The sequence below is a fragment of the Zootoca vivipara genome, chromosome 2 (assembly GCF_963506605.1).
Source record: "Zootoca vivipara chromosome 2, rZooViv1.1, whole genome shotgun sequence".
NCBI classification, from domain to species: domain Eukaryota; kingdom Metazoa; phylum Chordata; class Lepidosauria; order Squamata; family Lacertidae; genus Zootoca; species Zootoca vivipara.
In genome coordinates this window covers 88,734,781-88,760,596 of record NC_083277.1, presented here as the reverse complement: position 1 = coordinate 88,760,596, position 25,816 = coordinate 88,734,781, and the positions used below count along the sequence as shown (strand labels likewise).

Sequence of the window (25,816 nt, the reverse complement as noted above, 5' to 3'; positions counted from 1 at the left end):
TTCCTTAGGATGGCCTTCATGCCAGTCTGGGGCAATAGCCCAATGTAGCAGCTGGGCAATGCCTTATCTGTCGCAGAACTCCAGACATGCTGGAGTCAGCTCTGTTGATCTGCCTTGTTGCCAACCTAATGATATTTAGATAGGGTTTGGTAATAGTTTATTTAGTTACATTGTCAATTTTCCTGAGGAAAATCTAATTGGGTGGTTCGTCAGAGTCCAGGTCTATGGCTGAGTTTCCTAGATACTGCAGTATTTAAACACATAGCCATTCATACTGTGTTTGTTTGGGGTGATTATAATTGATTAAATGCCTAGTTATTACATGGGTCTAAGAATGCCAATGAACTTCCCGATGGGTGTGTTACAAAGCAGCTCCTGTTGCCATCACCCAAACTACTTCAACGCAGGCGATGCAGCAAGAGAAACTGCATAAATTTTGTAGGATTTCTTCCATGCTTTCATCCACGGATAATCCATGGGCTTCTTCACGTCCCTGAAGGTAAATAATTATTATCTTTTCACAGTTGGAAGCAGAAATATGCTGGAGATAAAAGGCTTCTGGTTCACAACCATGACTGTGAGGAATCCAAACCTTGTTGATGGCAACGGGACTTTATACAAAGAATGGATGTTGTTTTAAGGTTATTTCCAAACTACCTAATGTTTTCTACGTGCTGAGAATTAAAAACAAGAAAGTCCCTGCCTGTGTCTCCAATTATCAAGATTTCGCACAAATTCAGCTTTTTGTTCTGTGTGTAAACTCCACAACTGCAGAGTTTCTAGACTTTGGATCACAGGTTCTTTTCAGACAATAATCTTACAGGTATGTGTGTGTTGTACACTGAGGTGTATCTTTGCAGATGTTTATGAATTGGGGCCATGTAAACAAGCCAGCCTATGACAAAAATCTCAGATTTGGGCAGAGTGCCAGGGTTATCGCCCTGCATGTGCTATTTTCGCCCATTTCTGTCTCCTAACACAGTTTAGATTACAGGCAATCTTAAAAATAGACATAATAGCAATACATAATGATAATGTAAATACATCTATTTTATTAAATAAAAAAATTCCTTCAGTAGCACCTTAAAGACCAACTAAGTTTTTATTTTGGTATGAGCTTTCGTGTGCATGCACACTTCATCAGATACACTGAAACAGAAGCCACCAGACCCTTATGTATATTCAGAGGGTGGGGGTGATGGGGATGGGTGATGGGCTGATAGGAGTGGTAAACCTGTTGATGACTGTTAATGACTGTTAATGACTGCAATTGGTCTTGCGGGGGGGGGAGCAAGGGCTGAGGTGCTAAGGAAAGCTTGATCATGTATAATGAGATAAGAATCCTATGTCTTTGTTCATTTCAGGTGGCTCCATGGTTCTAAGCTTGCTAATGAGTTGCAATTCAGCAACTTCTCTTTCCAGTCTGTTTCTGACATTTTTTCTGTAATAAAACAGCTGCTTTGAGATCTTGTATAGAATGTCCTGGGAGACTGAAGTGTTCTCCTACTGGTTTCTCTGTCTTGATCTATTTTATTGTTATTATTTAGCATTTTTATATTGGTTTTCCTCCCCCCCCCCAAAAAAAATCAAAAGTAGCTGTGGTGTGGTGATACTGTTCCAAGAGGCAACAGTGGGTGGGTGGGTGGGTGGGTGGATTTGCCCACTTCAGTTGCTGCCAAGGCTGGCCCAATACACTCTGCTGCCTGAGGCAAAGGATAAGATGCCTCCCTTCTGCACCCCATTTGATATACTGTACAGAAAATGACTGGACTACCGTAGCAGTTGAAGCTTACTTTAACTTTCTTCCATGGCACCGGAAGGCAGCAAAGAGTTGCAGCCATGATGAGACTCCATGGTGCAGACAACTGTAGGGCTCAGAAGGCATCGGGGAAAGTATGTGCCACCTGAGGCACCTGCCTCATTTTATCTAATGGTAGGACAGGCCCTACTAACTGTGCAGGTGATGCTGGTGCTGTTGCTGCTCATTTTGCACCATGGCTTACAAAAGATTAAGTGACAAAGCAGGAACCCTTTCATCAAGATGAGGGGAAGGCGGAATTCATGCTAGGCAGATTTGTACAGCAAGTCGTTGTAACACGAGTATATTTAGAAGTCCTCTGTGATGTGTATCACTGAAGACAATGCAGTAACTGTCAGAAAATGAGAAAACCATGAGATGGTAAAAAGAATTACTTCTCCCACTCCCTCAGTAAGGAGCTCTTTGCACAAGTAAACACATCAAGCATTTGACACAGCAACAATCTAATGCAGAAATCTAAAAGAGGTTCAATGTTTTATTTGAGACCTAGCTCCCCCTTTTCTGCCCAGCCAACCTTTCCTAAGCCTATTTCCAGTGGTCAGAACACAGTAGGAACAGCAGGGCTGGGCTCATGTCACAAAGACCACCAGTTCTGTAACAGATGTTATCATATTTCGCAAGCCAAGAAGTAAATCACAAGCCAATCTTTTGCTGTCACATCCCGTCACTCTCTAATGCAGGGGTGGGGAATCTCTGTGGTTTGTGGATAATATTGTTAGACTCCAACTCCCATCAGCCAACATAGGTAATGGTCAGGTTAGTTCAGCAACATCAGGAGGGGAGCACATAGTTTTCTCAGGCTTGGTCTGCTGTGCCGCTTAAAAATAGGGCCCTAGAAAATGTTGGAGAATTGAGGCTGCAATCCTTTATCTGCTCACCTGGGGGGAAGCCCCATTATACTCAATGTCATTTATTTCTGAGTAGACATGTGGTGATAATCAAGCTGCTATTCATAAGTTGCTTTCTAAGGGCACACAACATTGAGGCAAGATAAATTCAAAATAAGATGTAACCAACAGCATTTTCATATGAACAGAGTGGCATCCCCTTCCCACAAAATTCCACCCATTGCCCCCTCCTCCTTGCTTTGCATCACAATACAGCCTGAGGAAGAGTTCTGAAGACCTCAAATGCATGATCACTATTTTGTGACAGTTCCTTTGGTCCTAATAAAGACACTGCCAATGTGGACTTTGGAATCTTTTCTTCTGGACCCCAGATAGAAAAAGGAAATATTTCTACTGACATCAAATTTATACCCAATTAAAAATCTATCTCTATGATGCTAAAACTGATGAGTACAAAGCGCTATGCTTGAAACAGATGGAGCTGGACCATCTCTCATTGAAGCCATTAGTTTGCTTTTGTTTTTAAAAAATCATTTTCAAAACCTAATGCAATTCAGCATGGAAGCAATTATTGTTTTATCTCCCCCAAGGATTCATCTAAACCATATGAGGATCAAAGTTATTTTTCAGGAACCTTTAATTAAATCCATCTGTTCAATGCAGCTATTTCAGTTTGCTTAAGAGAGCTCTTGAGTGGTTTTTGACACACTCTTCAGGGGTTTCCAGATTTTAATAAACCAACATAGACAATAAAATCTGACTCTAAGGGCTGTATTTACATCTTATTTTTACAGGCTTAATTTTTAATTATATTTTCTTATACAGGCAAGCATAATGTACAAAAATGGTTACAAACAGGTCTGACTTACCAAGCCCAGAAAATGGCACTTTAAAAAGAAAAGGGGGGGCAAGCTACAGTACTTATCACATTTCCCATTCATTTCTCAAGTGATGGCAGCTGTTACGTTCCAGTATATTATGAAAAACACATGGTTGCCAACTGTCATAAATTCACAGTTACCTAAGGCCAAAACTTAAGCAACATGTGATAAGATCATTAGAAAGTTCCTGCTCATGGCTTCAGGCAGTGGTCATTTTGAATAACATAACCCAACAGGCCAGGGGTGAAAAATTCAAAATTTGGCATTTAGTCCTTTTTAAGTCAACATAATGATTTTTGAATAAGGGTAATTAGCAACCAAGGAAAAGCCTGGAAATGCAGTGCAATTGATTTATCCAAATAGTCTAATGGGAACATGCATGGCAATTACAAGATGAGATCCTAGTATAAATATTAGTACTGTTTACATAAGCTTACATAATGATGTGAATTGATATTGCTAAACAGATGAAGGATTGATAGGGGGTTCTGCTCTACTTCAACAGAGTGGCTGCAGTTGTGAGAGGTGAAGGGGTACCCTGGAAGGCTGCCCTGTTCTCCATTCAATGTCCCAGGGCCTGGAAGTGTATTGTTCTGCACACAATGACCCTGTCTACACAAGTGATTGCGCTCCATGAACAACTTGGAGTCGTTAAAAATTATGGAGCACAAACACTTAGGTACAACAATTCAGACAATTATATTACATGAACAAACCCAGATAACAGCTATAATGTCACCATGTGGAATGTCTATATTTCTCAAAACACGAAAAAATATCAGTGTGAACTGTGCACAAACTTCTTATCATAACTTAATGAAGATTTAGCAGATTCAAGGACCAGATGAAATGTCACAAGGACTGCTTCTGAGTTGCAGACCATCCTTTGTGCACAAAGGGAATTCAGACTATAAATTGCTCCTAATCTGTATCCAATTTTATGACAGTGAGATAATTTTCAGATACTCATTGGACTGCCAACAGGGAATACAGATTGGACCAGAAAGACAGAAGGATGCTTGAAGGATGACAACTATTTTCCTCATGGGTGGATACCACAAACCATTTTATCAAACAGTGTTCTACTTACTGGACCAAAACAGGAAGAAGTTGTGTGTAATGAACTTGATAATGACCTTGGTGGTGCTAAGGGTGAGCTAATAAGGCAGAAGTCTGCATGAACTAGGGCACAACACTAGACATTGTTTCTGAGCTGTTCTCAAAAAAAATCCTTGTATGTACAAGGGAGGAGCCTGTAGTGCCTGTCCTACCATTAGGCAAAGTGAGGTGACTACTTCATGCAGTAGATGCTAGGGAAGAGTCCCCCGGCAATTCCACCTAGTCCTCTCAGCTATTCCTCTTGTTGGACAGAACTATGTATGCTACACCTGTGTCCTGCTTCCCCCTTCACTCATCTTCTGCCCTCAGGTGCTGTATATAACAGGGTTCTAGCCCTTCACAAGTGTCCTTGAATCAAGCATTGAGCTTTCAGTCCAGATGGCTTCTGTATATGGAATCAAGACAGGGTGCCATTTTTTCCTTTGATTCAAGCAGCAAAATGTTTTGGGCTGGCCTTGCTTGTCTGACCTTTAAAAATGCAATTTCAAATATATGTGAATGATGCTGTAAAGATGAGAAATAAAAAAATAGTAAAATGCAAGGGAAAAGAAAGGGGGTAGAAATCTGATGATGGATATCATGAGGAAAACACACACACCAAATAATCAGCCATTCAGGACAAGAAGACTGTGGTATATCTGTACAGAATATTGAATGCTGCCTGCCAAAGTATAGATCCGGCTCTGAATATCCCCAGAACATTATGTACTGGCTAGCTGAGGAAAGCAATGAATGACATCTGTTTTTTTCTGTATTGGTTCACATTATGTATTCTGTTCCAATTCATTCAAATAGTAAGGCTTTGCCAAAGAGATGTCTGAAGAAAAGGAAAAGGTCCAAGTGAAATAGCGAAGAAAAAATTCTATGTTTAACAGTTTATCTAGAAGCAAATCTGTTCCTGTCATAAACCCTTTATTCTCCTTCACCCTTACATTTCCTGGAAAATGTGTACTGAGAGTTTTTGTTCCAAAATCCAAAAGGCATGAAGAAGTAGAGTGACTTAGAGGTTTCTGGGTGTCATTTGTGTGGGCTGAATTGTCACAAAGCCCAGGAACAGCTTTATTTCAGAAAGTAGATTGAATCCCTTAACATGTCAGTTATTTTGCAGACAAACTACACACAAATATACACATCAAAATCCTGACAGTTTGTAAAGAAAAGCAGCCCAAAATAATTGAAGTCTTGAGCAGAGGATCAGCAAGGCGCTTGGGTCTTTTCCAGCCAAATAATGTTTAGCTCAAAATCAGCTCCCGGTTTATTTCCTTCACCCATGTGATTGGTTCCACATCCATTTAACAGAAAAAAACAACCTGTGGGGTAAGGGTTAAGCACCACTTTCCTCCTCCTGATGTTCTTTTGGTTTTTTTAAAAAAAAAATTAGGGGCTTTATTGCAGACCTTTGCCTGAAATGCAGACCTTTGCCTCAATATTTTTTGCATTTTTATTAATAACATAACAATCCAGCACAAGCAATAGGTTGTAGATTGTATGCCCCAGAGTTACTGTATCAGCCACACCTCAAAATATATACAGCCCTTAGCAGATCGGAACATGTAAATTCAAGTGTTCCATGCAAACTGCACCAAGTCAAAGAGTCTCTCCAGAAGGAGCTCTGAGGATAAAGAGGTCTGGGCTCCTCTGTACTACAGTTGATCTAGGAAGTCAAAGTGTGCATCAGAAGTATTCTGTGTGCTTTCCTCTCTAGCAAGCCTCAGACTTTAAGTATATAGAGACTGAGAATGTAAATGAGAACATAAACGAAAAGGGTGTTGCTGAAGGTGTTTAGTCGTCTCCCATGACAACACCAGGCTGCATTTCCTCCCGTGAGGCTTGCTTATGGCTCACATTTTCAGAACTTTCTAGCATGGGTGCAGGTTGGATTGTGTGTGATAGTAAAAATAAAAATGAGAAGCCTCCCATTCTAGAGTCCTTCTTCTGACAACCTTCTCCACTAGTGAATCCTGCTTTGGTTGATAAGCATTTAGCAGGAAACATTCCCTTTCCCAGCTTATACTACCAAAACTCGCTGTTGGTTGAGGTGGAACTCCACCCTGCTCCTGTCTTCCAGCCATGTGTGGACTCTGTAGGGAATGGGGTGGATCATTCCAAGACTCTGGAGTTCCTGTATGTATCTTATAAATTCATAGAACTGTAGAATTGGAAGGCATCCCAAGCATCACCTAGTCCAACCCCCTGCAGTTGGACTTGATCATACATGACAGGTGACCATGCAACCTGATCTAAAACCTCCAAGGAAGGAAAGTCCACCAACTCTCCTCTTCCACTTTCAAACAAAAGAGGTTGTAATTTTGCCTCCTCACTGACAAGAAACTTTTTTATGAGGATTGCCAATAATGCCCTTCTGCATTCTGTGTAGGATAGAAAGGCCAGTCTCTATGCAAGAGAAGAAGCAGGCACAAATCTGACATCAGAAATGCAGTATACCAAGACACTAGCGGCAGGGGAAGAGGGAACATTTCTCTGTAACTGAGCTTAAGGTGGCCACCCTGGAGCAAAAGAGCAAACTCCATCCAACAAGTTAAATGCTACCGTACCATTGGCATGATGGATTATTATCAAACCACAACATGCGGTAATTGGCTCACCGATGCCAAAATGCCTGCTAGCAACCAACTGTTTTGTGAATCAGCCCTAGGGTTGCCACCTTTGTTTTGGCAAAATACAGGGTGGGGCGTTGCAATTTTTTAATTATCTGGTGCTGAAGTGACTTCAAAGCAATCCATTACAATCTATTGCAGCCTAACAGGATGGCCCCTCTGGAATTTGTCACAGAAATTTGTAAATCTGTTTGTGCTTGGCTACCCAGAGCTTAAATGGATGAACTTTCACACACATGCATTTGGCAGAGAGCCAGAGAGATACCTGAAATACAGGACGAAATTCTATCAATACAGGATGTAGCATTTTACATTGAAATACGGGACAGTCCTGTATGATATAGGACGGGTGGCAACGTTATCCCTATCTGTGCGTTTCACGAGCTCACTGACTGTGCTCCCTCCCCTCGCGAACAGACGCAACTCGGGCGGACACTTCATGCAGCTGTTGGAGCAGACTCAGACTGCCGTCTTGGGAAAGTTTATGCCATATGGAATGTGTTAGTCTTTAATGGCTCCAGGAGACTTTTGGTTGCTTTCGCTTAGAGGGAATCGCCGCCCAGACCACCTGCACAGCGCCTGCCCTCCTCCGACTCCATTCATTAGCATGCCTTCCCCGTCGTTGCGCAGGTCTGCCTTTCCCGGAGTGGGACTCCTCGGATAAAAACTGCGGCGCTCGGAGAGGGAAGAGGCGACGCCAGGAGGGGCGGGCCCGAGAGAAAGCGGGCTCTGCGATTGGCTGCTCGGACCGCGGCGCGCTGCAAGTTGGGCGGGAGACGGCCGGGCTGCCCCATTCTCTCCGCGTGCGCCCGGCCACCATGGAGCGCAACTGGAGCGCCGTCGGCGGGCCGGGCAATGCCTCGTCGAGCGGGCCCGGGGATACGGCGGCCGCGTGGGCTTTCGGCGCGGTGCTGTCAGTGATGTATGTGGCCGGCGTGGCCGGCAACGTGTACACACTGGGGCTGCTGTGGCGCTCGGGTCGGTGCGCCCGCGGCGCGCCCTTGTCGGGCTCCATCGCCAGCCTGGCGCTGGCCGACCTGCTGTACCTGTGCTCCATCCCGTTCATCGTGGGCACGTCGGTGGCGCAGGACTGGTACTTCGGCGAGCTGGGCTGCCGCGTGCTGCTCAGCCTGGACCTGCTCACCATGCACGCCAGCATTTTCACGCTGACCGTCATGTGCACTGAGCGCTACCTGGCTGTCACCAGGCCGCTGGCTACGCGGCAGCGGTCGCGGCGCTTCAGCAAAGCCACGGCCGGCGCCGTCTGGGGGTTGTCGCTGCTGCTCACGCTGCCCATGATGCTGATGGTCACGCTGAGCCGCAGCAAGGACGGGAAGCACATCTGCGCGCCCACCTGGAGCCCCGACGCCTACCGGCTGTACCTGACGGTGCTGTTCAGCACCAGCATCCTGGCCCCGGGGCTGATCATCGGCTGCCTGTACGCGCGCCTGGCCACCACTTACCTGGAGTCGCAGAGGAACCCTCCGCGCAAGAAGGAGCCCAAGCGCTCCCCGCGCCAGAAGGTGCTCATTCTGGTCTTCACCATCGTGCTGGTCTTCTGGGCTTGCTTCCTGCCCTTCTGGATCTGGCAGCTGGTGTCCCTCTACCACGGGCCCCTCGGGCTCGCGCCTCACACCCAGAAGTGCATCAACTACCTGGTTACCTGCCTGACCTACAGCAACAGCTGCATTAACCCTTTCCTCTACACGTTGCTCACGAGGAACTACCGCGAGTACCTGCGCAACAGGCACAGCAACTTCTACCGCTTCACTTCGTCCTTCCGCAAGAGGGGCTCCAGCCTGCACTGCTCCTGGAGGCGATCCACCTCCTCCGGCACCCAGGGCGAGTCCGGGTCCGAGGCCCTGAGCATGGCCACGTTAAGGGACTGCAAATGAACTCTCTTCCCCCGGTTTCTTAGGAGCAGCTTGCAAACACCTCCGAGATCCAGGCGGGCCTGGGCAAGGTAAGGCCTCCTATGTGTTTGACTAAAGTTTGGGAGGAGTTGAGCCCACTTCAGAGGGACACTTAAGTAAAGAAAGGCTTGTGTAGAATGAGCCTAGTTTTGCTTACTCAGAAGTAAATCCCTTTGATTTCAGCCAGACTTGTTTCCAAGCAAGTACTGCAAGCCTAACTGTGCCAACTACCAACAGTTCCATTAAGCACTGGTGAAACTTTGGAGTAAATATGTGCAGCATTGTGCAATAAGCTTGTTAACTCAGAAGTAAGTCTTCCTTGATGGCACTGCAGCCAGGATTCAGGCTGCAGTCCTAGCTTTCTTACTTTGAAAGTAAGTCTCATTGAACTCTGTGGGACTTCTGAGTAGGCATGTTTAGTACACAAATCTTCATTTTCCACTTGAATGTTAGATTTGACTTACAATACTTACTTACACCTGTCTGAGAACACTGCGCCATTCTGCTTTGCAAACAATAGGCATTTAGCTCATTGTTGAAGCCAGTGACTGTGACAGCTTTAGTTATACAGTGTCAGCGGCCTTCATAAATAATCTTTCTTTAGATTAAGGTAATATTTTAAAAGAGTATCATTATTAAAGACTCTTGCTTCTGGATAGGGTTAGAATTGGGTTGAATATTAGTTTTGCTAGTGGATCTGGAGTCTGGACCCAAATAAAAATGCAACCGACGTAGGCCACCACTACCATTTTGTTTTTGGTAAATGTGGTGAAGGCAGAAATTTGAGGAGGAGGAGGAGAATATTGAGAAGGGAGAGGAAAATGTTCCATATACCTGAACAGGTTGAAACCTGCTGGCTTAGAAGAATTTAAGAGTTTTTCTATCCATACAGAATATACACCCCTCTTAATTAATTTCTACTATTAATATAGCAAGAATAAAAGTCCACTCACAGTGATTTCTTTAATTAGGGTTGGACAAACTATGTGCAGTCACAGGTTGTTTTTACTGGTATGTCTGAAGCTCCAGAACGCCTTACACCAGTTTTGATTTTGAGGCTGATAGTCCCTGAAAAACATGCAGTCTCATTAGTCTTTCTAAATGGCCAATACCCTTCCAAAAATAGCCTATATGCCCAAAATCTGCCTTTTGGGTCCTAAATGATGTGGAAAGTCTTTATCTTTGTTTGGAAGATAATGTTGGAATAGTTTGATAAAATTGCTGCTTCTGCAAGGTCAGGACCATTTATTAATACTTGTTTTTAAATTCATCTATGTGGAAAAGTCCAGTGTGGAAGGGGGGTGATGCTACATAACCCAAGCAATAGGATAGAAGTTTTAAATATATATGTACTTTTCCTGGGAATAAAGTGTGTTTTTGTTCTCCCCCCTCAACATAATACACCAATAATGAATGGTAAGGAAAACTCAGGGTAGTCCAGAGTGTGTGAAAGCTACATTTTAAATAACTGTTAGCCTGGAATGAATGCTGGCGAGAAGTGAAACTGCTCCCACTATAAATGATACCCAGGAGCTGAGAAATCCCAAACTCTTTGATCCACAGCAGTCCCACAGAAATAAATTCTGTGGGTTGTATGCTACACAACCCTCAGGCTAATGTTCTACCAGCACCGGGATTTCTCATTGTGCCACAGAATGAGAAATCCTCTCCCACCACACACTCCTAAATCTGTTCTGGGAATTCCCCCAACCCTCTGGCGTATATTTGGGGGTAGAATAAGTCATTTTGTGATAGCAGTACTCTTTGCACTCACTCGGTTATTTAGTTGAATGTCATCCTTTGTAAGTATCCTGACAATTACTTTCCACAGACACTTAAATACCTGCTTACCCACACTTTAAAAAGCTGTCGATAAAACAAATCATTATGTGAAATTCATTTCAGCGCCATGAGCCTTCTTCTCCTGTCCCTCGGCTCTCCCTGCCTCCTTATGGCTGCCCACTGGACTGAGCTGTGATGAGAGAAGCCATGTGGAAAAATTCTCCACTCCAACTTTTAATGATACAGGAGTCTGACAACCCTGTGGCCTCTTGGTATTGTGGCCCAAGGTGCCCAAGCCTCATCCACAGCATTCTTGCCTCCTTTCCTGATGATTGTATGTAATTCCCCACACCTAGGCTAGGAGAATTTCCCCTGCACAATCTTCTCCTGGGTCCCACCTTTCTTCCACCACCTATTTCCTTAGGCCCCTGATCTGAAGCCTACACCTTCCAAGAGGCTTTTCCTCCTTATGCTGGCCAATTCCTTGTGCCACACAGAGTGTTCAAAATTAGCCAGGCATTTTGCACCTACCTTTCAACCACTTGCAGCCAAGTGAAGATGCCTGGTCACCAGGATGGCGCTTGACCTCTTCACCATCTGGGGATCATTGGATCGGGACTGTTTCCACACACTAATACCCCATCCTGTAGAATCCCATCAGTTTTATTTAATCTGCACAATCAGAATGAATTTCGGGAACCAGGATGTTTTTTTTTTCCTATGCAGCCTGAGCAGTAGCAGTCACTGTTAAGAAAGAGAGGTTGGAATAGGCCAGTATATATGTGGACTGTCCCAGGATCAAGTGACTTTTCTTCTTTAAGTTCTCAAAGCTCTTAACCCTAGCTCAAGGTTGTCATCTGAACTAGCCAGATGTTTAACTGAGAATCAATCACAGTCAGTCCGTCTTTTGAAGGATAAGACTTTAGAGCCATCTTGCAAAAAAAAAAATGGCACCTAGACATTCTGTTTTGGTGACTGCAACCTTGATTTAAGGAGCCATTTGGCACCTAGCTTATATACTTGAGTTTCTAACACTGTTCGCATGCACTCTCAGAAAGCCGCCTTGTCAGATAAAGGGAGAATGCTCCCGTTTTCCCTTTCAGTCAACAGCCATTTCTGCCTTTGTGCCCTGAGTGATGCTGGGTCCCCACTCGCTAGCCTCCTTTCTTATTGGCGCTTGACTTCTTCCTCTTTCTCCTTCACCTGCTTTATCCTCAGGCTTCTGTCTCTTTGCACCTTTCACTCAGTGACCCATGGCTCTGGGCTGCCTGTTCCTTCATTTCTCTATTGCCTGGGACCTCTTCCCACTCAGCTTTTTCATTGGTGGTGGTCAGATGGACTTCTACTTCCCTATAAAAACTGACCTGTTTATCAGCTTTCCGTTGTCCAGAGCTTCTTTAGCTTAGCACAGTAGGCCTGTTCTTAGGTTTCTGGTCTACATCTTCACTGTACAATAGTTTGCCCAATCTTTCTGTTAGGTGGATTGTGAGAACGGATCCGGTAAGCGCACAGCAGTATGTGCAAGTAGGCTTCCCAGCTGTGAGAGCAAGCGCTATTATGGGTCATGTGAGCCATGTGAACCTCTGCTTCTCTGTGAACATTCTGTGACATCACAACAGCTCACCTTGTCACTCTTGGGAGCTTTCTCCATCACTACAAATTCCCTTAACACAAAACGCCAATGCTTTTGGTTGATACTGCTTAATGGTCTGGGGCATCTGAATTAGACTTAATAAGGCAAATTTGTTCTTGGTGTAGCGCTCCTGAAGTCATCATGATCCCATTTCCCTGCACAGCCTAGGTAATAGCAAATTTCCCTTACAGATACTTCATAAATAGGTTCTGGAGAATTACGTCTGTAATAAGAAAATGAAAGGGGCAGGCACATTTATGGCTTGTTCTTGTGAGGTAGTAAATGTTCTAAATAGCAGTGCCCTGGCATTTCTAAAACATCCATATTCAATTTGGTATGTATTACTGCATTTATACGTACCACTACGTGGCTTAATTTGGAGAAAACTTCCTCTACCCCAACCTAATTCATTGAGATTCTGTTGCTGACTGTTGCTGTAAAGATCAAGGGAATATTTCCATGCACAAATGGCCCCATGCTGCTCTCCCTTTCTCTTATAGGGAACTAGGGCTAAGCGATTAAGAGTTTTCCTTCCTAGATGAAAGACTACAGCAGTCAAATGTCTGATGACCTTCCTATACCGAAAGGCACAGCAGCTTGGAGTTAGTAAAGTGTCAAAGCTACAGTAGTTGTGATCTTTTTCATCTTCAGCCATTTAGGACTTCTTCATACATGATGGCACCCTATGAGATGGCACAGAAACCCTTCTTCAGGCTGGCCTATTTACTCAATAAAAGGAACCCTCATGGCGAGCAACTTTCAAAGTGGCTAGCCACCACTAAGACTAAGCAGCGGTGGAATGGTGTCACCCCTTTATGAAAGGGCAGGTGCAGATGGTGTTCTGATTACAGAGGTTATAGCCATGGTACAAAGCTGCCATTGTATGGTGTCCTTGATGCGGATGGCATGATACCTGAATCAACCTTTGGGTCAGCGTTCAAAATTCGTCAGGTGCTAGGCGCCTGTTGCACCTAGCTATTGGCCACTTGCGACCAAGTGAAGATGGCCGGATGCCAATATGGCGCCTGACATCTATACCATCTTTCAAAATACCTTTTTTGGGGGGGAGCCTGGATTTTTAGCCCTCCCTCTCTTAAAAAAAGAGAGTTGGCCCCTTCAAGCATCTTTAGAGAGTTTTTATCCTTACATGCAAAGAGGAACACCTTTGAATCTGATGGGTTTCTGCTGATGCTTTGCTTTTTAAAGGAAAGGAAAACACACTTTTTTTTATTCATTCCACCACCACCACCCCGGTGTTTTAAAATAAATGTTCCTATACATAATTGAACATAAAAGCTGTACATTTTTAATGACTTGCATGATGCTTCAAAGCTAGTAGCACACGGCATGTGGGGATTGGCGGGTTCTTGGGTGTACTGAATACTTGCTGAATCAAATTGCTCAGAGACTTCTCAAGATGAAGTTCTGTGCACACTTCCTTGGCAGTAGTCCCCACTGAACTCAGTGGGACTCGCTTGCGCGTAAACAAGCATAAAATTGTGCTGCACGCCATTTCTTATTACTTCAGCCTATTTAGCCGCTCTATTGAGCAGGCTGATAGTAACATTGGAATTAGGAGGAAGGGTGGATTAGACCTGTTGAGTTAATCAGGGCAGAAAAGAGGCAAATCATCCAAACTAAATATGAGACAGCAGCAGGAGGAAGGAACCCTTCGAGAACTCCCTTTATGATTCTTGAGGGTAACAAGTTGAAATGAAGACAGAGCTCTTCCTGCACAATGATTGCTCAGAAGAGGGAATTTCAGTAGATGTTGTTTATCTTCAGCCCTTCCATAATAAGCAGTGGCTGTCCAAATTCCCTCTTTCACAGAACTGTTAAATGCACCAGAGCGCTGCCTTGTTGTTTTTACTTGTTTGTTTTCAACTGGCCAACTCCTGAGAAAACATATACCATTGTTGATTATTTTATGTTACATAGATCCCCTGGGAGAAAAAAACAACAACCTCCTCTTTTCTCATTTACCAAATCTTTTCAGCCTGGTTGCCCTAGAGCAGGGTTTCCCAAACTTGGCCCTCCAGATGTTTTGAGACTACAATTCCCATCATCCCTAGCTAGCAGGACCAGTGGTCAGGGATGATGGGAATTGTAATCCAAAAACAGCTAGAGACCCAAGTTTGGGAAATCCTGCAATAGAGCAAGGCTGGGAAGCCTTTTATAGGATCAAGGGCCACATGCTGTCACGCGCAAACTTTTGCAGGCTGCATTTCAGAAGTGGGCAGGCCAGAGAGAAGAGTGTGGGAAGCAGTGGGTGTGATTCTTACTGCTGGGTGGTAGAACACATTCCAGCAACACAAAATCAGAGGCTTCTGCATATACACATCTCTCCAACCTTTATGCATCCAAGCAAGCAGAATGGCTTGGCTCAAGGACACATTGCAGCTAGGCAAAAGCAAGCGAGGAGGCTGCAGATCAGAACCAGAAAGGCAGTTGTCCTGGGGCAGGCTTCCTCAACTTTGGCCCTCCATATGTTTTTGGCCTCCAACTCCCATGATCCCTAGCTAGCAGGACCAGTGGTCAGGGATGATGGGAATTGTAGTTTCAAAACATCTGGAGGGCCGAGGCTGAGGAAGCCTGTCCCAGGGAGAGTGCTGGGAGCCCAAATAGAGGACAATTCTAACTTGTTTCAGGTGACCAGTAGCAGGGGGTGGGGTAGAGCCATCCTCCCGACACCAGTCCTGTTGCTACATTTCTAGATGGGATCAGGTGGCAGCGTCAAGGTCAGGGCTTCGTAAGTGCACCAATAGAAGCCTCACACACTGCTATTTCAGGCGACAACTTGAAGGGATAGCTATAAATCCGTGTTACTGCATTTGAACACTTTTCAGCAACAAAGGCACAGTGGCAGAATGTATTTTCTCCATGCATGGCTTGGTAGAGAAACCACACTAAGGCAATGGACTGCAAAGGAGATACTGAACTGAATTTCAGGTGACTGCTTTTGAGCCCGCTGTGCTAGTGACAGTGGAGAGAATCCCTGTGTTTCCAGAAAGCCTTGTTTTGCTGTATGAAGATTGGAATTCATTCTCTCTCTCTCTCTCTCTCTCTCTCTCTGATTCTTCTGTAATTACAAGGTGTTAATTTCATAACTGAAATACATCAAGACTGCAGCTGTGCAGTTTCCCATGAAAGTATGCTACAGAGTGTTGCTTTTCAGGCTTTGGAATAAAAGCCTAGTGGTATTGGAAAATACAGCTGGGAAAGTTTATTTCGGTAGCCTATAGCATTGGCACTTATGGGGATCATACATCAGAATCAGGCAGGCTGGCTATTACTGCAAATTAACCAGAGGCAAATCTTTGAGAAGGATCCTACAACTCTGTCAATTCCCAATTGTTGAATTTTGTAGCCAGAGCATAGGTTATCATAGAATCATAGAGTTGGAAGAGACCACAAGGGCCATCCAGTCCAACCCCCTGCCAAGCAGGAAACACCATCAAAGCATTCTTGACATATGCCTGTCAAGCCTCTGCTTCAAGACCTCCAAAGAAGGAGACTCCACCACACTCCTTGGTAGCAAATTCCACTGCCGGACAGCTCTTACTGTCAGGAAGTTCTTCCTAATGTTTAGGTGGAATCTTCTTTCTTGTAGTTTGAATCCATTGCTCCGTGTCCGCTTCTCTGGAGCAGCAGAAAACAACCTTTCTCCCTCCTCTATATGACATCCTTTTATATATTTGAACATGGTTATCATATCACCCCTTAACCTTCTCTTCTCCAGGCTAAACATACCCAGCTCCCTAAGCCGTTCCTCATAAGGCATCGTTTCCAGGCCTTTGACCTTTTTGGTTGCCCTCCTCTGGACACGTTCCAACTCGTCAGTATCCTTCTTGAACTGTGGTGCCCAGAACTGGACACAGTACTCCAGGTGAGGTATATGACCAGTGCAGAATACAGTGGTACTATTACTTCCCTTGATCTAGATGCTATACTCCTATTGATGCAGCCCAGAATTGCATTGGCTTTTTTAGCTGCTGCATCACACTGTTGACTCATGTTACGTTTGTGGTCTACCAAGACTCATAGATCCTTTTCACATGTACTGCTCTCAAGCCAGGTGTCTCCCATCCTGTATTTGTGCCTTTCATTTTTTCCCCCAAGTGTAGTACCTTACATTTCTCCTTGTTAAAATTCATCTTGTTTGCTTTGGCCCAGTTGTCTAATCTGTTAAGGTCATTTTGAAGTGTGATCCTGTCCTCTGGAGTATTAGCCACCCCTCCCAATTTGGTGTCATCTGCAAACTTGCTCAGGATGCCCTCAAGCCCATCATCCAAGTCATTGATAAAGATGTTGAATAAGACTGGGCCCAAGACAGAACCCTGTGGCACCCCAAAATAGGCTATGCCAGTTTTGTTCTGATAGGTTGGCAACCTTAATGATAGTCCCCAATGCACATTTTCAAGCATTTCGTGTTGCAGACTGGAAACAGTTTCCTTTTTGGCTGGTGGAAGCAAAACTAGTTTTACACATACAGTACAAGGGAGAAGTGTCAACTTTTAACAGAAACAATTGGGGAAGTTCTTCTCATACAAGCGTAATAAAGTAGGAGATCTTCTGACAACATGACAGCACTAAGCTGTGTTTGTAGGTCCAATTCCTTGGCTCACAGTGTTAGAACTGAGAAAGAATAATCTTCCATTAGGGTGGCCAGATGCAGAAACAGGATAGGGCTTCTGCACCCTTGAATAGTTGTGTAAAAGAGGAAATTCCAGCAGGTGTTGCCTGTATGACAAGCTACATTGCATGGAAAGATCTTGCTAACATGACCACATTGAGCTTTATCGGTTGGGATTTTTCTTAAGAAAGGGTCCAGGGCCTTCATACTTTGTCATGATATGCAAGAGTTGGCAGAGGGGAGGTGTCCAAGCAGTTTTATGAAGGGAGGAAGATAATGCCATATTTTGCAATCCTGTGCATCTGGGCAGAAGCAAGCTGAACTGTGCTCCCAGACTAGTGTGTGTGCATATTTAGAAACCGGAGAAACTTGTGGGCACACACCACAACCATGCTCACATTGCAACCTACTGGCCACAATATAATGCTTCTTTCGAGGCTAATTTCAGTGGGGAGAGGAGACCCTGTGGGCACAAGCAAAGGCTTCTGAGTGGGCATCATATATACACCACCAGTGTATATACATAGCAGCCTTAAGTTCCTTAGCACACAGCAGTTGTCATCTTCACATCCTCTTCAAGTCTGCAGGGAACGCTGCAGGAAGCGCCTTGCTTTCAGAGCTACATGCCTGAGTAATGAAGTTTGTAAAGCGAAGATTGTCTCCTCGGGAGGTAGTTCATCCATTAGTAAATGAGGCAGGATGCTTTTAGGGGGGGGGAGCATCTTAAAAGCACTTCATTACTCCTGTCAGGACATGTACAGGGAAGTGAGGGATTAGATATAGTTTCTTCGTGCTGGAATGTTCTGTTAGTGAAACCATGAGATTTTTATCTTATAAGTGAAGGCATGTAGGAGTGTGGGTAGTATGCAGAAGAGGATTTGAAGTCTAATTTTTGCTGCATCATGGGTGTAAGGGAATGGACAAACTAAACATGCAGTGTCATGCACTACTTTACATAAGTGCCTGCTTTATTTTGATGGCCCATTAGAAATCTAGGATGGGGTCCCCAATCTATTTGGCTTTGGGGCACATTTGGAAATATGAGAAACTTTCATGGGCACAAAAACCCAGTTATTTCACAGAAGAAAACTGGTACTGCTCTGAACCACAACAACCCCAGCCCAAACACGTGCCTCCCCCCTAAAAAAAATAGGCAAAGCACCTCCCCAGCCAGACAACAACAAAAAATCCCACAGGCAACACTAACAAAGAGAAAAGACAAAACACCCCAAACAAGCAACCAAACAAAAAAAGTAGGTGGCACCCAGCACAACTCAACAAAAAAAGCAGGCCAATCCACCCCCATGGCAATAAACCTTAAAAATGCAGATAAGACAAACACCACCATCCCCCAAAAAACAAAAATATTGGAAAACACCACCCATCTCCAAACTGATCACTCCCCTATCCCCAGAATTATCAGGCAGTAGCAGGACATTTTTCCTTTTCTCTTCTGAAGAGTTTCAGAAGTCTGAAAACCCAAGGTATACCTTCCAGCTGTGAAGAAAGGTAAGAGGGTGGAATGGCTGGATGCCAACACTTTGCTGTTTTTAACAACACTCCCATGCTGATGCCAATCTGCTTCAGACGTGTACATAGCCAATTACCAGAGGCTACCAAATGAATTAATGGAATAGAATGTAGACCTCTTGAGATCTATTATAAGCCAAAAGCTTCACTGTTGTTCCACTCAGTAGAAGTTTCTCTTCCATATTTTGCTGCAGTACATTTGCTGAGCTGGCTTCCCATGATCAGTTGTTGTCACTATGTTAAATTTGGAGGAACGGGAGCTTTTCCTCTGCCTACATAGAGGTAGTTTACTTGACTCCCCTACTTTGCCCAGAGACAACACAATTGTGACTATGTCTACATCAAAGAGAGTTCTCCTGGATTCAGTGGGGCTTGCCTGGAAGTTGGGTTAGAATTGCAGCCTAAAATGGCAATGATTTCAGTAGTGGTTATGACAGTGAGAAAGGGAATGAAGGCAAAGACTTCAAAAGCCTTAGACTGGCATTGCTTCCATTCCAGAGTCAACAGGAGAAAACAGTTGTATATTTACCAAATGATTGATCAGACACATTACCAACTCGGAGCCAAATGAATATGTGAATGGGGCAGCACCCTTGATATATTCATGTGTAATTTTTGCACTAAAAGGTATGCCAGAGTGAAAGGTGTCTTTTTCTTCCAAGCCTGGCTGACTGTTGTTCTGTACCAGGAGAAAACTCCCTACAGTGAAAAGGGACCGGGGGGGGGGGGAGAGAAGGGGAAGCTCCTCTCACCATGCATACCTTCTGTTACAAAAATTAGGCAACCCACCCTCCTCCCTTTTGTATATGAACAGAACAGACACATGAACGTGCAATGTTTAATTTACACTTCTACCCTGCAACAGGTTCCTAGGGTGGCTTACAAAATGCTTTTTTAAATGCCCCTCGGTTCTAGGTTGCCCTTAACTTCTCTGCTGCTTTTGGCCCTCAGATATTCCCTATTGTACTTGGAGGTAAAGTGGGCAAAATGCTCAGTTTGGACACGTTAAGCTTCTCTAGCTGGGCTTCCTTGGTGGGTGGGTATTTCCTTGAATGGGTTTCCTGTACTGTAATGAATTAGCTTGGCATGAAAAGTTTGGCTTTGCAGTTTTGTAGTTGGGAGGTTTGGCTGCTTGCAACAAGAAAAGCCTCTTGGGCTACTGATGAAGATGCTGGCCTGGCATAGCAACATCAAAAAAATGGATTTCAGATTCCTTCAACCAAAATAATCAATCAAGCCAGCTGCTTTCACAAGCGGGATTAGAGTGAGTTCAAGTGTCACCCGTGAAATCATTACTGCCAGCTTTGTTGTTGTTTAGTCGTTTAGTCGTGTCCGACTCTTCGTGACCCCATGGACCATAGCACGCCAGGCACTCCATGTTTAGCCAGTTCTTAAAATAAATAGCTTGAGACATCAGCATTTCTTGTACTTTCATTCCAAAGCTGAACTTACGTTCCACTGTGATCCAGCCATCACTAACCTGCAGGGGTTCTGGCATAAAGTAAGTTATCGTCTTAATGTTGCACTCTGTATGTGTTAACATGCCATCATAAATGGCCCAGCAGCAGGCTTGGGTCCTCCCCCCTCCCGTCCCCCACCTTCAATATCGGTCTTAAGGGTTACAAAGCATTAGTCAGATCATACTATTAAAAGCAGTTCTAATCATCAGTGTTTCATTTCACTGTTGTTGTTGTTTTGTGAACCACTCAAGTTAAGCCATTTTTAATCTACATGAAAATGGAAGCCTCTCGAATGCTAAAAAGAACCCCCCTCTTAATTTCAAGGAACAAATTGGTTGCTGAGGAAGAAAACACCTTTTGTTTCCTCCACTGGGTCTGTGTGCTGTGAAGCATCAGTTAAGTGTTAAGAGGAACATCTAAACGGCACACAAATTTTGAGCAAGTTGATTATGATTTTTATGTGTGCCCATGGAATTTATACCATCTGGAATAGATAATGGTAATGACATGACACAAGTGTTTATTGTTGTTGTTGAAGCAAATTAAATTCTATTTAGAAAACAATTTTATAATATAGGGCATATGGGTATGTAAAAAGCTAGGTCCTGAACCCAGTAGAAAATGAGAAGCATTCAGCTCAAAATAATAACTATTTCCCTGGTACTTGGTTGTCTTGCTGAAAGGCAACTCAGAGCAGGAGGGAAATATCCAAAAAGTGCCAACAAAGACTTGATTTTAAATTTAGAAGTCTAGCCAACATGTTTCAGGATTATTACACTCTTCTCCCCTTCTTCCCCAGTTAAGTTTCTTTTCTGATGCTTTTCACTGAAAAGAGGTTCTCCTTCTCTTTTTCTTTCCCGCTGCAAACAGAACACACTGGCCTTTTCTACAAGGCTCCTACAAGCTCATTGAGAGGTTTTCCTACTTCCGCACCCTGTGTACTGGTGAATCTCTTGTTTTCGCTTTTCAAAAGCAAGTTATTCAGATGACAAATAATAAATCTTAATGTACATTTTACTACTGTGAATACTTAAAATGCAGTTTTACACAGAACCATGACAAAGACTACCATGTGGGTTGTATTGCGGTTTATTTTATGTGAAATGCCTGGCAAAAATTACTCTACATTCTTCAAGGTCTTTCTGGCAATAGCACTCCCTTTATTAACGCCTATCTTGAGCTTGCGGTTCAAGGAAATCCTGGGTGGGAGAATGCTGGTGGAAAACATTGTGTATCATTGTAAGATCGCCATAGTTTGCTGGTCAGGCTTTCTCACTGGTTTGAGTAACAAAGAGGGGGCATTCAGCAACAGGAGGATGCCTATGATAGACCTGCCATCACTCTATGCTCTCCCCAGGCTGGACAGGAGATGGGTCATTCCAAGCCAGTGGACCTAAAAACAGCTTCCCCCATCTCTTTTATTTACCCCAGTAGTTGTTCTTTTAGATGGAAGCCTTGTGCTTATCCAAGGAGGCAGTTGTGATTTCAGGTCTGTTAGAACATCTTCTCTTCAACACTTAGGTCAGGTGCTTTATGTGCTGTTATTTCTGGCTGAGCACAGAGTTGGTTTATACTGCTCCCTTTTTTAATCCATCTTGCAGAAGATGAATGGAATGTAGCCCGCTAGGGCTTGCCACTTCATTACTTCAGGTTAACAATTGTTCCCTTTTTTTCCAGCAAAGCCAAGAGTTTCTACTTGGCATTCCTGTATATTTTCTTTCAGTTTTTCATAGATCACGGGTAGTCATCAAAATACTCTTCCATCTATGTTATGCAGGGGAGGCTTGAAGGAAAAGTGACATATATATACTGAATTGTGGGGTAGGTAAAGGTAAAGGGACCCCTGACCATCAGGTCCAGTCGTGGCCGACTCTGGGGTTGCGGCACTCATCTCACGTTATTGGCCGAGGGAGCCGGCGTACAGCTTCCAGGTTCATGTGGCCAGCATGACAAAGCCGCTTCTGGCGAACCAGAGCAGCGCATGGAAACGCCATTTACCTTCCCGCTGTAGCGGTACCTATTTATCTACTTGCACTTTGATGTGCTTTCGAACTGCTAGGTGGGCAGGAGCAGGGACCGAGCAACGGGAGCTCACCCCGTCGCAGGGATTCGAACCGCTGACCTTCTGATTGGCAAGCCCTAGGCTCTGTGGTTTAACCCACAGTGCCACCTGCGAATTGTGGGGTAGTTGGTATTAAATCCACTAATAGTAGGAAATACACTAATATTTTTCAGTGTTATAGGCATTATGAATCTGCTAAGCCCAAGCTGTTGCATCCAAAGTGTGCCTGATCAGTTCAGATGCTTAGTTTTAAATCAGCTGAGATATGAGCAGGCCTTTTTCACCGCAGCCACAACCCCTTTGTTCAAACTAGAAAACAAACTAGGAAGTCTTCTATTAACTATTGGTTTGGTTTGTGATTTTGTCTGAACTGGGAAACTGGCTAACAGCTTTTGAACAAGCTGGGTATTAAGCCATCTTCAAACCATGCCTTTCTTGGCTTCTTCTAAAGCTATTAACTATAGTGCCCTGATTTTTTAAGGAATGAAAATTTCCCAATTTGTTAACTAGCTCATGTAGAAACATCACACACATGGACAAAACGCTTGTTTCATATAATGGCTTATTAGGCTGAGATGATAGTCTGAAGGTGGCTTTCTAAGACACAGGAGTGAATAACCAGTGTACATGCAAAAAGGCAGAAATCTGTGTGATTTAAGAAGTTTGTGTCCTCTGTGCTAAAGCGCTTTATATCATATAATATAAAGCGGATTGTGGTAGGGCTGTTAAGAAATTTAGCTTAGGGTTTGGTTTGTGTAAGGCCACAGCTCATGCTGAGTAATGGGGGGCGTGTGTATGCAAATTCCTTGGATCTGATTGGTTGTTGGGGCCCCTCTTAAAGCTGCGTCCACCATTTTCTGGTCACATTTTTGCCTGGCGTTTGAACCCCTCCCACCCGCCCTTTCTTTCTTGCAGGTTAGCACGACATTGCTATTGCCTTCGGGGCCGCCTGTATTCAGGGGTCAGTAGGAATTTTTCCAATTGGCTGATTGGCTGTGCCTCTTGGTTTTCGCCTACTGCGCTAGCAAATTGTCACAACTTGTTAGGTTGGCGGTTAGGCTTTTGGTTGGTTAATCGGTTGGTAGAGGGGGTGGCACACGGATGCCTACCCTCACCTCCGTTTGCTCCATATAGAAGTATTCCGTTAAAGGAATCTCGGGGCTTACACTCTTGTCCTTACCATCCCGCCATTGGCGGGAATGGTGGGCCCAATTTTAAGAGCAAGAGCCTTGAGGAACATTCTTGGTGAAGGTGAGGAGGGAATGACTGGGCGCAGCCACCTCCTCACTCCCAGGTATGTTTACTTGACTTCCATGCGGAAGTCGGAGCAGGAACTGTCCAAGCGGACAGTGGTGAGTCCTGTCCTATGGTGACAGCTGATGTGAGTCCTGCCACGTGGGCAGATGAGGTGAGTCCTGTCCAATGGTGACAGCTGATGTGAGTCCTGCCACGTGGGCAGATGAGGTGAGTCCTGTCCAATGGTGACAGCTGATGTGAGTCCTGCCACGTGGGGCAGATGAGGTGAGTCCTGTCCTAAGGGGACAGCTGATTGAGTCCTGTCCTGGATGGACAGATGGGGATAGTCCTTCTTTAGGAAGGACGAGTGAATAACCAAAAGCCTAAGCCAACACTCGGATTAAAATTGTGTATTTAATAAAGTTGTGGCCCTAAATTATTTGCCAAAAACCAAACCATAATTCTGTTGTCAGTTGTGAGTTATTTAAGGTAATTTTCTGGGAAGCCTCGACACACAAAATGGCACGCAAAGTAACAGGTTACCCAGTGATGTTTCCAATGTAACATTTTCTTACACAATTTGATTAAAGTACTTTTTCACAATTGTACAAAACTCTTGAATCCTTTTTTTTTTGCCTATCCCAGATAGATTTTAAGTTTTCCTTAAGTTCAGCCAATTTCACTTTCACCTAAAGAAAACTTGGCTCATTATTCTTGAAGCCCTGCAATATTTCTTAAACTTGGATCAACAGCTGTTATTAGACAACAACTCCTATCATCCCTGACCACGGGTCTTGCTAGCTAGGGATGACAGCCCTAGAGTAGCTATGAAATGATTTCAGACTCACTTTGGTAGGTGAATAACTAGTACAACAAAGGCAAAGAGTTCATAACAAAGCAAACTTTAATGGATCCTGAGATCACTCGAGTATTCTCCTCCTATCTGACCATTTGAAGCCATCTCTCAGTTCACATACAGTTTTGCACAGAACAGTCCATTCCAGTAGTCAAAGCACGTTTTGTTTCCAAGGAGAAACATTGCAGTAACATTAAAGAAAAACAACACTTGACACATGGATAATGTCCATAAAATTCTGTAGTTCTGGGTTATATGTACATAGAATTTGAAGTGTGGTACTCTAGTGTGTATAAATGTGTGAATGCTCAAGACTGCAGATTGAATGCCCCACTTATTTTCCAGAATTTACATATAACAGAAGAAAAGAGGAGTGGAGGGATAGGTAGGGAGGGCAACAAAGCTCAACAAGTTTATTAGAAAGGTCCTCCTTCACAACATGTTCCTGAGTGTTTATCTGCCCACAAACTATTCCATGGGACTCCCCAAAAACGTAGTGCTTTTGAGAGCTTCGGTGTTAGAGGAATGACAGTGCATGTGGTATGTTCTGCGGTCTCTGAATTCTGGCATGCCCTTAAATGTGTGGGGTGAGAGGGGGGCGGTTTAGGACTTTATTAACTTGCAAAAAGCAAAATGATTACAGGAGACTTAGAAAGGGGATCCCTAAGGCACTGTTTGCAACACTTAAGCGGGAGATGAGTGTGAGAAAATGGCTCACATTAAATAAAGTTTAGAAGGATCTATGGAGGGGAATTTACATGTGAAGTTAAAACTCCCCCCCTCCTTCTGCACAGAGCTTTTGTTGTCAATCCATCTAGCCACCTGTCCCATTATGTTAAAACAGGATCCCCGATACCGTGGTCAGGATTGCAGGTGAAGGAAATGGTGATGGCGTAACGAGTGCCCCAGTGGACCTTTTCCACGTGATGGAGGTTCTCGGAGCCAGAAGTAAAGAAGGAAACTCGGCCTGCAAAGAGAAGAACGTACAGTCAGGAGAGCGAAAGGATGCATACCGTTTGCCCAGTGGCCAGCACTTAGGATACTGCTATCCCATGCCTACCCCAGGACATCTACAGATTCAAGATCTGAATGCTATCCAAAAGCATGGCACCTGGTCATCAGAGAACAAGATCATGCTACTTAAGATGCACATAGACAGACTGCAATACGAAAGACTGCTTTATTTAATGGATTTATTTATTTCCATGTAACCATACTTTGTTCTGGAGGGCAGAGACATGCATTGCAGTAACACAGCTGCCATGGAGCACAAGGTCTAGTGAAAGCTGCTGCTATGCAGATTACTAGTAACATTCAAACCCCGGCTGTCAGAAAGAGAGATTTTTGGCTTGGCTATTTTCTTCTGTTCTTGAGTTCTACAGACCAAAGCTGTTTGACAGCTGTTTCAGTAGGGAATACCATCCCT

The 25,816-nt window shown here is 44.1% G+C and overlaps 2 protein-coding genes across 7 annotated transcripts in view; one reads left to right on the top strand and one right to left on the bottom strand.

Annotated features, from left to right (window-relative positions):
• The first annotated feature begins 252 nt into the window (after positions 1-252).
• On the top strand, positions 253-25,368 carry LOC118076404 (urotensin-2 receptor-like). 6 transcript variants are annotated; one of them, XM_060271821.1, is made up of 3 exons: positions 253-499; positions 7,703-9,248; positions 16,353-25,087. In XM_060271821.1, the coding sequence occupies exon 2, from the start codon at positions 8,104-8,106 to the stop codon at positions 9,178-9,180; it is 1,077 nt and encodes a 358-aa protein (XP_060127804.1). In that variant the 5' UTR covers positions 253-499; positions 7,703-8,103; the 3' UTR covers positions 9,181-9,248; positions 16,353-25,087. The 6 variants fall into 6 exon arrangements, with proteins under 6 accessions (XP_060127804.1, XP_060127805.1, XP_060127803.1 ...); XM_060271822.1 differs by having other exon boundaries at positions 7,427-9,248; XM_060271820.1 differs by having other exon boundaries at positions 7,045-9,248.
• OGFOD3 (2-oxoglutarate and iron dependent oxygenase domain containing 3) overlaps positions 24,432-25,816 on the bottom strand; it is a 39,754-nt gene continuing 38,369 nt past the window's right edge. The window contains exon 9 of the mRNA XM_035104597.2: positions 24,432-25,357. Within this exon, the coding sequence (XP_034960488.1) occupies positions 25,221-25,357 (137 nt within the window). The 3' untranslated portion in view covers positions 24,432-25,220. The remainder of the gene's footprint in view (positions 25,358-25,816) is intronic.